This window comes from Marmota monax, unplaced genomic scaffold (genome assembly GCF_021218885.2).
Source record: "Marmota monax isolate L192 unplaced genomic scaffold, Marmota_monax_Labrador192_F-V1.1 WCK01_AAM20220418_F8-fsc00125, whole genome shotgun sequence".
NCBI classification, from domain to species: Eukaryota; Metazoa; Chordata; class Mammalia; order Rodentia; family Sciuridae; genus Marmota; species Marmota monax.
The window spans coordinates 1,591,366-1,603,504 of NW_026695235.1; the positions used below are offsets into that span (position 1 = coordinate 1,591,366).

The window sequence follows — 12,139 nt, forward strand, 5'->3', positions numbered from 1 at the left end:
GCATTCACTGGTCCCTTCAAAATCTTCCTCCAAAGATCCAAGAGTGGGTTCTGCTGGAAGGAAGGCCCTTGCCTCACAAGGACTGGGATGACCTGCTGAGGCAGGTTGCTTGAGGCCGTCTAAGGGAAAATGCCCTCTTGGCTTCTTCTTCCTCCTACCCAGGGATGCTCCAAGGGGTCCAGCCCAACTCCCCAGATGGTATCATAGGGGTAGAAGATTGAAGATCCAGATTCAGCACAAAATATTTCCTTGATGGCTACTTTCTGTGAACATATTTGCCTTCAGAGATATCCCAAGGAGAGCTAAAGACAGAATTCAGGTCCCTGTGGAATGCCACCATTTCAACATAAGCCTGCAGTTACCAGCAAGAACCCATTCTATGTTTTACCGGATGCTGCTGTTAAAAGGGAACTGCAAGGATCCGAAACCACCTTTGTGAGACTCAGAACATAACCTGTGTACCTCCACAACCGCCTACCTAAGTCTCCATAGTTGCTCCATACACTGCTGCAAGTGGCGGTGTGGACTTGTCAATGATCTGGGCAGACCACACTAGGCCCCAGGATTATTTCTCCCAGGTTTTATTCCTATAGAGTCAAGGTCATTGTATCCTTTCCAGTTTGAAGACCATTTTCCTCAATGGAGAAAAAGGAAATAAAAGGGGACTTTAGTTGTACCCCTCCGGTAATCAGTAGCCTTTGGGTAATCAGTTCACACTGTGGGCCTCTTGCCTGCTTGTTCATTTTATGTTGCTAAAACAGTCTTTTGTTGCTCTCTTTTGATATCTTTTCCAAGCTTTACTTTTTTTCTGGGCTTTGGACCTTCGGATACCAATATGCAATTTTTCTGCTCTTTAATACTGGCATCTAGTCAAGGTCCCTCCTTCCATCTTTGGCTCATTTCTATTTATAATCTCAGTTCCATAGGAAATGCTTTGTATAGCACTGTGTCTCTTTGTTCTGTGCTGGACAGATTTCTTACTTGATTGTCAGAGTTTCATTTCAAAGGTCCTCCGGTTTCACATGAACTAAGCCATATTCCCTTTCACCGTCTCTGACTTCTGAGTGTATTCATCTTTGTTTCCTTATATTCTTTGCAATCCACTATCCCTATCAGCTACTTCTTAGCAACGCCGTCATTTGCTGCAAAGGTCACTGAAATCCATTAATTTAGCACATAATGAAAATATAACAAAGTCTACTGAAACGTTCATTTCTGTGACACAGTAAAATGTGCTTCTGTCAGAATGAAAAACAACAAATACACACACACACACACGAAAAAAAATCTTGAAATATAGGGAGAGGGAGGAATCAAAAGTGTCTGTAATATTATTCATACAAGTCAACAAAAGAAGCCAAGAAAATTGCCTACCAGGAGGAATTAAGTATATTGCTCAATCACACAAAAATTAACATGAAAATTCCGTACTCAATATAAAAAAGATATTAAAATTACTTTCGAAATAAGTATGTGTACATATGTATATAAATATTTAAATCAATATATATTAAATATACATTAAATCATATATGTATGATTTTATATATATATATATATATATATATATATATATATATATATATATATATATATATCATATATATATAAATCAAACACCTAAACATTGAAAGTGGTAAATTCCATGTTTTCAGAATATAGAGAGGTTTCTTGCCTTTTCCTATGTTTTACCCTTTTCTTTAATCAGGATTTTTTTTTCCTTATTATAAATGTTTTGTTTTTTTTTAAAGTGGGAACTAATTTCAGAGTAGCCATATCCATTTTTTTCTATCTCTGATGGATTAAGTTATCTGCGGGATAGGGTTGAGGACATTCTCATGTTCTGCTCATGAAGGGAAATGAGGGGAAAAACTGTGTTTACTTGAAAACTGAATGTCTGCAGCTCTCCCTGGGCTCTCCAATTCCAACCCGTGTGGTGCCTTTGCAACTCTTACAAGGCACAGGGAATAGACATGTAAATCTGTCCAGTCTGGTGCTGGCCCGGTTCCCCCCCCCCCCCCCCCCCCCCGCCGTGGAAAGCAGAGCTTCCTTCCATCTACAATTCACTGCAGACACAAATCACTTCTCCAGATATCATTGGTGGTCTCTGACTTTGCCAGAGAGTTTTCAGAGCACCTGCCCAGATGGCTCACATCTGGTGAGTAAATTAAATATTTTAGTGTGTTTACTATTTTCATTTCTTTAAGATATCACAATTTTGCCTCTTTGTCAATGTTACCTTTAAACAATCTGAAAACTTGTTCTGTTTCCCTGAGGACATAAAAATCAACTTAGATAATGGCCTTTTGTGTCTCTGAAGGGAAGGTGTCTTCTCTAGTATAGTCTAAACAATCTCCTCATCACAGCAAGGGTGTTTCTCCTAGCTTTTCTTCTCCTTTTTAATTTTTATTTTTAAGGAGGAAAGCAAACCTGAATTCACTGCTCCACTTGAATCTGGAACAGAGACTGCTCCATCAGAGATGATGGGTGTCATTATGTATCCTATCCCTATAATTCATCTCCATATTATCTGCGTTTTTCCCCCATGTAAGTCCCTTTCAATGACTTGGGGACAGCTTTCAGTTTATGCTAAGCTTTTCTAATCTTTTTTCAATGATTTTAGAATCATTGAAAACTTGCATTCATTCGACAAACGTTTGTCTAGCACTGACTACGAGCCAGATGTTATTCTGATCTCTGAGGACAGCGCCTCGGCCTTTAATGGTACTTAAAACAGCTCAGATTTGGGTAATGAAAGTTCATTTGCACACTTAGCACAGAATAAAACCAGAGCTCCAAAAGGGGAAGAGGTAAGCAATAAGAACACGTTTCTTATATTAAGAGAGTCCAGTGGAGGAAAAACATCTCACGATGTAGCCTTGGACATGGGGCAAGAGTTCCACCAACATAAACAGTGTCCGCCCTGTACTTACAACTAACAGCTCATTAAAAGGAGAGCAGCGGACCTGAGCCTGGCTCCACAGACGGGCTCCTCACCTCTTTCTTCTCACCAGTCTGCTCGGCAATCAGCTGGTCAAACACGGCCCCGAATTCCTCGTGGATCTTCTGCATTTCGTTGATATGACTGGCGACCTTGTTCATTGTCTTGATGGCCACTGCAAGAACACAGGTCGTGACATGAAGGGCTGCTCAGCGTGCCCCTGGAGCCCAGCGGGGAGGCCTGCAGTGCGCTCACCGTCCAGGTGGTAGTGCTCCTCGCTGTCGGCGTCCGTCAGAGCAAACAGCTCCTTGAGCAGAAGTGGGTACTTGAGGATCCTCTGGATGGGCTTGATGAGGTATGACTCGAGCGTGGACGAGTGCTGCTGCCGTGGGTTCTGGATGTCCAGGAACGCCTTGAACGCCGTGTCCGTCTTGGCTGGAAGGGTTTAAACACAGGCTGTCAGGGGGGTCGCCTAGGGGACTCCCTTCTCTGCATTCCACTCACTTGATCTCATCCCAGGACGGAATAGAGACAGGGCAACAGGAAGAGGGTGGAAGAGCGCGGCTCAGACCCCTGGACGGGCCGGGCAGTCTGACTGTTTATGAATTTATGGGGGGATGCCAAAGAGTTCAAAGGATCACAGTTTGTAGATCCCAGACTCCTAGATTTTCTCCTTAAGTGTGTCTATTTGTGCTGTTTTGGCATTTGGTCCCTTACAGACCCTGGGAAGGATGCTCCTCCCAGGACCAGCCAGTTTCAGAAGATGCTTGCCTACAAGCAGCAGTCAGGGTCCCCCACCCGACCCCACCCCATGGCCACCTCTTCTACGAGGCTCTGACACTCTGGACCACTGTTCCCTGCCCTCATCACCCCAGGGGCAGGTAGCACACAGCTGGGTATCTATCACGCACCAGAGCCAGCAACACTAAACCTCCCTGCTCCTGCCCTCAGAAGCCACAGTGAAGGTTCTTGCCCACATTTTGCCCTCACTCCTCTGCCTCCTGACCACCATGGTGCTTCCCCAGGTGGCCCTGCGCGGCAGGAGCAGCCCCTCTCCTGGGAACTGTGGTGACAAGCTGTGACAATCATCTGAACTCTGGGCATCACCAGGCCTGGACAATAATAAGAGCTGTATTTTAAACACTCCTTCCCGGGGTTTCTAAGCTCTCCAGCACCCAGCGGCTGGTAGCAACTCCTTCACAAGGCGGGCTCCAGCCGGGGGGAGGGGGGGGGAGCAGGCTGCCCTGTCCAAAGCCAGAGCAGCTCTCAGCTACTGCTCCCTAGGGTGGGGTCCGGCCTGAGGAGCTCAGGCAGCACTTTCTCACCAACCCCCCTTTCACAAAAGTCCCAGTTAGGGAGCCCCTGCAGGGGGGCCCCAATAGGGCGGGAGGCACGTGCCTCTAGATGATGAGGAAACATGGCCGTGCCTTCTGGGTGAAAAATAATGTGTGGGAGGAAAAACTTCCTAAGCTTTCTCTGAGGCTCTGACACTCTGGATCACTTTTCCCAGAAGAGGGACAAGATGTGCAAATGACTTAATAGTGGATGTATGGAACGTCCAGGCTGGGGAATACCTGGAGGTGCTGGGAGGGTGGTCCGCCTTGAGCGGGAGCCCAGGGGTCCAGTCCCTTCCCCCACACCCTTCCCTGAGTGTTTCTTCCACTTGTCTGCTCCCGAGTTACACCCTTTATGATGAACCGTAAACAAATACAATCAACATCTGAGCCTGTTCCTTCTTCCCACTCAGCTCCTGCATATTCATCTGGGTGACTTCTGCCATCAGAAATTAGATACAGCACTCCAGGGATTCAATATTTTCACAATAGCACCTGGCAAATCAGAGGAACTCCATTCTTGAATAAATGAATAATGACTTTAAAAAACTCGGTGGGCATATAATTTTGAAATAAATTCACACCCCCCCCCCCACACACACACAAATGCATTTCCATCCCCAGTGGTGAGGAGTATGCCCTAAGACCAAAGATACTGCAAAGGTCATCCTTAAGTTGTAAAGTGACTCCTCTGTCTTTACTCAGTTCAGAAAAACAGAAAAAATCATGGGGGAAGATCTCTCAAGATCATAGTCTTTTCATCCCTTTAAATCCTATTAAGAGGAATCATACTCCAGAGGTTCAGAAATTTCAAAGAAATCCCTAAAGAAAAAGGACACTAGAGGTGAGTGACCCCAGTGGCCTAGGTGCCAGGGAAGCTAGGCCAGGTGCAGAGCCGACACATGGGGAAGCTATGGCTCCCCTGGGCCATCCCAAGTCTTCAACCAGGTCTAGGAGAAGCCTAGGAAGCACCCCACACATGCACACATCCCATTAACACTCCCCAAATCCTCAAGTCCTGAATGCGGCCGTGGGTCTCTAACCCATGACATCCACTTCACATCAGAGGAAGGCAGCGTGGTCTGCAGGAGCGCCACTCCCTCCAACCCGGCTGGGAGTCCCTGGTGCACCCTGATTCTCTAAGAGCTCTCTTCATCTTCTCTGCCAATTTGGCAAATAGAACAATGTAGGTCATGCCCACTGTTCTAGTTTAAATGACAGTATAATATTTTTCAGGTGCAAAAGATAATGTTACTGAATTAAGAAAAATCCGGGAGGGCGGAATTTAATCTAATTAAGTGATTAAAAAAAAAACATTAACTGCTTGAAGGAACATAATGGGTAAAGCTCTTCAAAACAGTTACTTTAATAATCTGACAACAGTTAGCAATTAATAAAAGTATTAAAAGAAACACATACACACAGATCTACATGACCAACGGGGCCTGTGTTAAAACACAGTAAAGATCAGACAGCATGACAAAACATGCTGGAACCCACTGCACAGTCCACCCCCGATGACAGGTGTCATTACCTGGGGCGGGCTCTTTTCCAATTCAGAGGCCTGTGTTGTATTAATATTTCCTATAATAGGTTTTAGATTAAGTTCAGCTAGTTGTCTTTGGCAACAAATCTAAGCACGACACATGGAAATTATTTATATATCCAGGGACCTGATTAGCAGATGTTTACTTGGCAGCCACAGCAAACTGCTAAGTAGAATAGCAAGCTGATTTCCAGAGATTCTTTGAAACTAAACCTCCGCTCAACTCTAGTGCTTACCAAGGAAATGTTTAATACATTTTGGGTGTGGGCGTGAATCTTTATTAATATTAATGGAAAATTCGTATACATTATGTATTACATTGGCTTGTGAAAACCTTTTCATTCAATGGAGGTGGCATTTTTAAGTGGATACATAATGACTACATTTCATAAGTACAGTGTGATATTTCCATACATGTACACAATCCATGATGATCCAGAGTCCTTAGTATATCCATCACCTCAAATATTTATCATTTGTTTCAAAATTATCTCCTCCGATTCTTTTTAAATATATATATATATGTATATATGTACATATATATATAGTTGTAGATGAACACAATACCTTCATTTTATTTATTTATTTTAATGTGGCGCTGAGGATGGAACCCAGTGCCTCACATGTGCTAGGCGAGGGCTCTACCACTGAGCCACAACCGCAGCCCCTCCCCTCTGGTTCTTTTGAAGCACATATTATTAACTATATTCTCTATATAGCCTATTGTGCTAGAGAATTCTAGAACTTATTCCTCCTATCTAACTGTGTTTTTTAACCTGTTAACTAACTTCTATTTCTCTAACTTCCTGTTCTTCCCAGGGTAGGGACATCTAGTCTTTTTTTCAAGATCAATTTTTTACCAATTGCCAACCTCCAAGCACTGACTAGAGAAGCAAAACTACTTCCTAAGACCTGAAGGATGTTTCATCTTCTCAAAACAATTTCAAGAAAAACTCCTGGGGAAGGGTGACAGCTCAGCATAGGTTGCCTGCCACAGCACCATAAAAACAAAGGAAGAAGGAAAGGAAAAATATCTTGTCACTATAAAGACTGCTTTGTTCTGTGCAAAAGTAACTGCAACTAGCAGTTTTCATGAAACAACCTTGGCAGTGGTGTCCGTAGCTGTTACCACACTCCTCGGGGCATAAGCAGGGGAAGGGAAGATGAAATTCCACAAAAGGGCATACAAAGTGTGGTAGGTTGTAACAGAAGTTAATGAAACATCGGAATAAAGTAGGGGTTTTAAAACTCCCCATGTTTTTACGTAACTGCAAGATGACCCATTATTCCAGCCCAAAAATGGATACGTCAAACTTTCATTATCAAAAAATGGATAAAATGGTGAATTCAGGAATGTATTTCAATTCTCAATACCTGTATCTGGGGCTTGTTGGAATGTCTACCTGGCAGATCAATGACTTAGATTTCTAGAAGCCACCAAGCAAGTCAGACAGACACATGTAACTTAGCAGCTGACACACTTGCCTTCCGCCTGGTACTTAGAGGCCTTACCTTTCACCAGGACCTTGGGGACTTTTGTGTGGCTGGCACAGAAGGCACTGTAGAGTTTGAAGCGGTCTGCGTAGTACAGAAAGGATCCCCCCAGAGAGAACAGCACTTTCTGTATTTAACGAGAAAAAGGGCAACTGGTTCATTTTCTTCTTCATTTGGACACATTGGCAGGACACAGCAGGAGCTCACAGCTGCCCAGCCCTCCCCAAATCAGCGCCACACCCACCCACCACAGCTCTCTTTGCTCATGGTTGTCCTAACATTGACTGTGAGGAAAAGTGAGTGGGCTCACAAATGTGTGCGAGAGGTGTTGGATTCCGTCTTCTCCATTTTTACAGTGGAGATGTCCCTGGTTTTCAAGGGCTGTATCTTTTAATGGGCTATCTAGGATGTTTCAATGTTAATGCCAAATTACACACACACACACACACACACACACACGAATGATGTTTGGAAAAGGCAGAAATCTGAATTCTCTTAAGAGCTCCTGTTGGGAGAAGGAAATGACAAACCAAATAAGTGTTGGCAAGGATGTGGGGGAAAAGGCACACTCATACATTGCTGGTGGGACTGCAAATTGGTGCAACTAATCTGGAAAGCAGTATGGAGATTCCTTGGAAAACTTGGAATGGAACCACCATTTGATCCAGCTATCCCAGTTCTCTGTCTATACTCAACATAACATAAAATCAGCATACTATAGTAACACAGTCACATCAATGTTTATAGCAGCTCAATTCACAGTATCTAAACTGTGGAAGCAATCTATATGCCCTCCAAAAAAATTATGGCATTTGCAGATAAATGAATGGAGTTGGAAACTATCATGCTAAGCAAAGTAAGCCAATCCCCCAAACCAAAGGCCGAATGTTCTCTCTGATAAGTGGATGCTGATCCATAATGGAGAAAGGACATGGGGAAAATGGAGTAACTGTGATTGGGCAAAGGTGAGGGAGGGGTAGGGAAGGGGGGTGGGGGCAGGAAAGATGGTGGAATGAGATGGATGTTACCCTAGGTACATGCATGACTGCACGTACGGTGCAACGCTACATCGTGTACAACTAAATAAATGAAAAGTTGTGCTACAATTGTGTACAATGAATCAAAATGTATTCTGCTGTCATATATATATATATATATATATATATATATATATATATATATATATATATATATTTAGAACAAATAAATAAATAGAAATGACAAACTAAACCAAGGTAGGAAAGGCTCACACCTCCCAAAGCAGGAAACACATTTCCCTGATCACCACCACCCCTTCTCCAAAACCACCCTCCCCACCAGCAGGGAGCAGGCAAGAACATAAGGAATCTGGGCAAGAACAGAGCTCCACTTTGAAATGAGGTGTCATCTCTCAGCCTTCAGGCATCCCTGCAGAATGGAGACCATGGTGGCCTTCCCTATGGGGACTTGAATATAACTGGGGTGGGATGCTTTTCATCATACACATTTCATATAAATAAATGAATAAATGAGTCACAGAAAAATATCCTCCATGTTTCACACTGATCTCATCTTCTCAGAAAGAGGCTTTGTTCCTTTAGGATTAGAATTAAAAGTTGGGTTCCAAGCAAAGGATAAGGGTTTTGAATCTGAGTGATAAACTGAGCTCCCGATGTGCACTTTATCTAATGCACAATGCAGAGAGAGTTTTGATAGTCTCTGGACAGAAAATAAAGTTTACTGTAAACCACACATGATGGGCACAGTTGGTAATCAGAGGCCTAAGTTCTTTTCCTATGTGTTCTACTTTTCCTCCTTTACTTTTGGAGCCCATGTGCTTACAGTGCCAGCAGGAGCCACCTGGCTCTGAAGATATCCTCCCAGCCAGGCCCAAGAGTTAAATAAGACAAGCCATGGGAGAAACGCTCTCCCATAATGCCTCCCCTCGGCCACACTAAAGCCCTTTGTTTAACTTAATATTTACAAAGCGCTGACTACACAGTAACCACAGATACAATGTTAAGGTTTTCCTTTATCCTTCTAGTCTTAAAAATCAAACTCAGTATTACAAAACTGCAGGGCAGATCAGTAGAGCAGAAGAAGGAGATTGAGTGTGAGGAAGGAGGGAGGACAAAAAATGGGCAGAAATATGGATTAATTTACCAAAATCACATTATAAGCCCATACAAATATACCATGGAGAATTTCACCTCTATATACATGTAGAGAGTACCAATCAAAAATAAATGAACAAATAAGCAAAAGGAAAATCGGTAGAGGAGAGAGAATGGGGGAGGGAGGAGGGGTGGGAAAGACGGGGGAAAAGGGATTGAAATCAAATTCTATTCATGCATGATTTTGTCAAAATGAATCCAACTACTGTGTATAATAATGTTCTAATTTAGAAAAACACAAAAAGCTAAGCAGTTAGCAATGTTTGAATTCTGCAGCTATTTAGATAAAATAATTTCAAATACTAAAAAAAATTTTGATCTCAGGGGACACAGAGTACGCAGATGGGAACATATATACACCAGACCACATCTGCGCACCAGACTACATGTGCTCCTCTGTGGCACTTCAGGAGGCCTCTCATAGGCGAGGTACACTGCAAACTCCCAAGTGGAAACTTCATCAAACTGATTTGAACCTACCTTAGAAACAGGAAGCAGAGCATGGTGCTGTGGGTGGGTGGAGGTGAGAGGCAGGAGAGAGAAACCACAAGGCAGGAAGAGGCTTTGAGGGATCCTGACTATGTCCATGGTCCTGACTGTGTCGATGATGTCACAGGTGTGTGTGTGAACTGGGTCATCAACTGTATGCTTTAATTACATGCAGTGCATTATGCCTCAATTAATCTGTTCTTTAAAAGTATATAAAGATAACACAGAAGCCAATACATGCATCAGTGGAATTTTGTAAACTGAGGCTTAGCATAAGAGGGAGACCTCTGCAATAAAGTAGGACCAGCCAGGAAAGAGGAAATGAGCTCTGAGCATCCTTACTAAGGCACTAGTCATCAATCCTCATTAAGGCTGCCAGGACACTGTGTGCTGAAGATCTACTTCCTCCCGCATAATGATAGCATCTCTATTCCGCAAAGCTTCCCAGAACAGGATAATTTAATTTGTTTACCGGGAGACCAGAGGTGTGATTTTAATTTGCTAACAGCTAATGTTTGAAAGACTTCCTCATAAACAAAACAAAAGGTTAAGGTTGGTACATCTTCCAAGTGAATGCAGCAGCTGAACAATGAACACTAGTAGATGGTATCAGTCCTCCCTCAGCCAGACTTGCAAGATAACCTGGTTCCCCTCCCACTCCCTTGAGGAACACCATGAGCACCAGAGCTGACCAAAGAGACCATAAAGCCCCTGCAACCAAGGCTCAACCCGATCCGGAAGATAACCCACCCAAGGCAAGAACAGGCAGCTTTGCGCTATTCAAGGTTGTGACTGACCTTAAACTGGTCGACTTTCTCAAGCTTTTCCAAATCAGGTACCAGTCTCACTCCATCTTCTAGGGTTTTAAGGAATTCTACTTGAAACTCTACCATTTCGGTTAAATTTCCAAAGAGCACGTCAAGCTGAAAAATTTTAAAAATAAAAATATAGAATTTGATCTGCAAAAGTTCATAAACTTCTTTTGTATCCTATCACAAAGTTTTTCTATGGACACTTAGCAATTAGAACAACGACCCCACAGATATTGAAGTTTTGAGGTAAGACTAGATTCCTTGCTTTGCCAATTTCCTTCTGGGTTCTTGTCTTGCAAATTTTGAAGAATAAAATCCACAGACAACACAGAAGGGAATAGTAATGGAGTAGGATTTATTTAAGCTAGAAGAGAAAACTCCCATCATGCAGGAGGGGGCCTGATGGAAGAAAAACCCATTTTGGTGTGCTAGCTTAGGAGTTTATATATGGTTCTGGGTACAGCACGGAGCAAATCTATGTTAAACAGGTATTCGAGACAGCACCCAAATCATTGCTCCAAGTCTATGTAAAACAGGCACTGAAAACAGCACCAAGGCTAACTTGCCTTTAATTCTTTCTATCAACTTCCATCTGGATTTACCCCAACTTCCTATTTTCCCACCTGTGGGACCTTGGTGTTGGCTGGAGGCACTCCCACAGGTGAGCCTCAAGGCCATTTTATAGTGGAAATAGGCCTTGATAGTGTTCATTAACATTTCCACTGGTTAGTCTCCAGATGTGGTTCTTGCATTTGAACAAGACTGACCATTGGTATTTTTCACTACTACCAGAGGCTACGGCAGCTCCTTACCCTCCAAGTGCAAGCCAACGTTAACAGGCAATATTTGATCCAGCTATTACAGCTAAATGAATTCAAAATGCTTTGAGTACTGTGTGGGTTCCCTGTTCCTTCCTCTTTATTGGCAAGTCAATCTACAGTGAGACGCTCCATCAAGTTAACAGGATTTTCACCATACCTCATCTTGGGTGAGAAAAGTCTCCTTTTGAAGAGGTTTCAGGTATCTTTCCATAAGACAGTTTAAGTCCTAAAAGTTGAAAGGACACCTAATTAGCACATTTAAAAGTGTAAAGAACATAGAGGAGAAAAACAGATGATGTTCCAAATGCTGACATGATAGTGATTAAGGTCCACGAACTCAGGAATAAGCCAAGCTCTTCTGTCAGCCATGATCTCTGCTGTAACTAACATTGTACCCCGAGAACAGGCATGAATGACATGTGAAGACGTGAGCATGGCTCCAATAAAACTTGATATGCAAAAACAGGCAGCAGGCTGCATTTGGCCAAAGGGCCATAATTTGCTAATTCCTGATTTCATTAAAGATTAAAATGCAGATAACTAAAAACA

General features: G+C 43.0%; 1 protein-coding gene across 7 annotated transcripts in view; it reads right to left on the reverse strand.

Annotated features, from left to right (window-relative positions):
- Tiam1 (TIAM Rac1 associated GEF 1) overlaps positions 1-12,139 on the reverse strand; it is a 360,672-nt gene that overhangs the window by 18,967 nt on the left and 329,566 nt on the right. For all 7 annotated transcript variants that reach the window (XM_046439109.2, XM_058577281.1, XM_046439110.2 and 4 more), the window contains 5 exons: positions 11,748-11,816; positions 10,755-10,880; positions 7,334-7,442; positions 3,197-3,376; positions 2,998-3,116 (listed from right to left, as the gene is read on the reverse strand). In XM_046439109.2, coding sequence (XP_046295065.1) covers positions 2,998-3,116; positions 3,197-3,376; positions 7,334-7,442; positions 10,755-10,880; positions 11,748-11,816 — 603 coding nt within the window. The remainder of the gene's footprint in view (positions 1-2,997; positions 3,117-3,196; positions 3,377-7,333; positions 7,443-10,754; positions 10,881-11,747; positions 11,817-12,139) is intronic.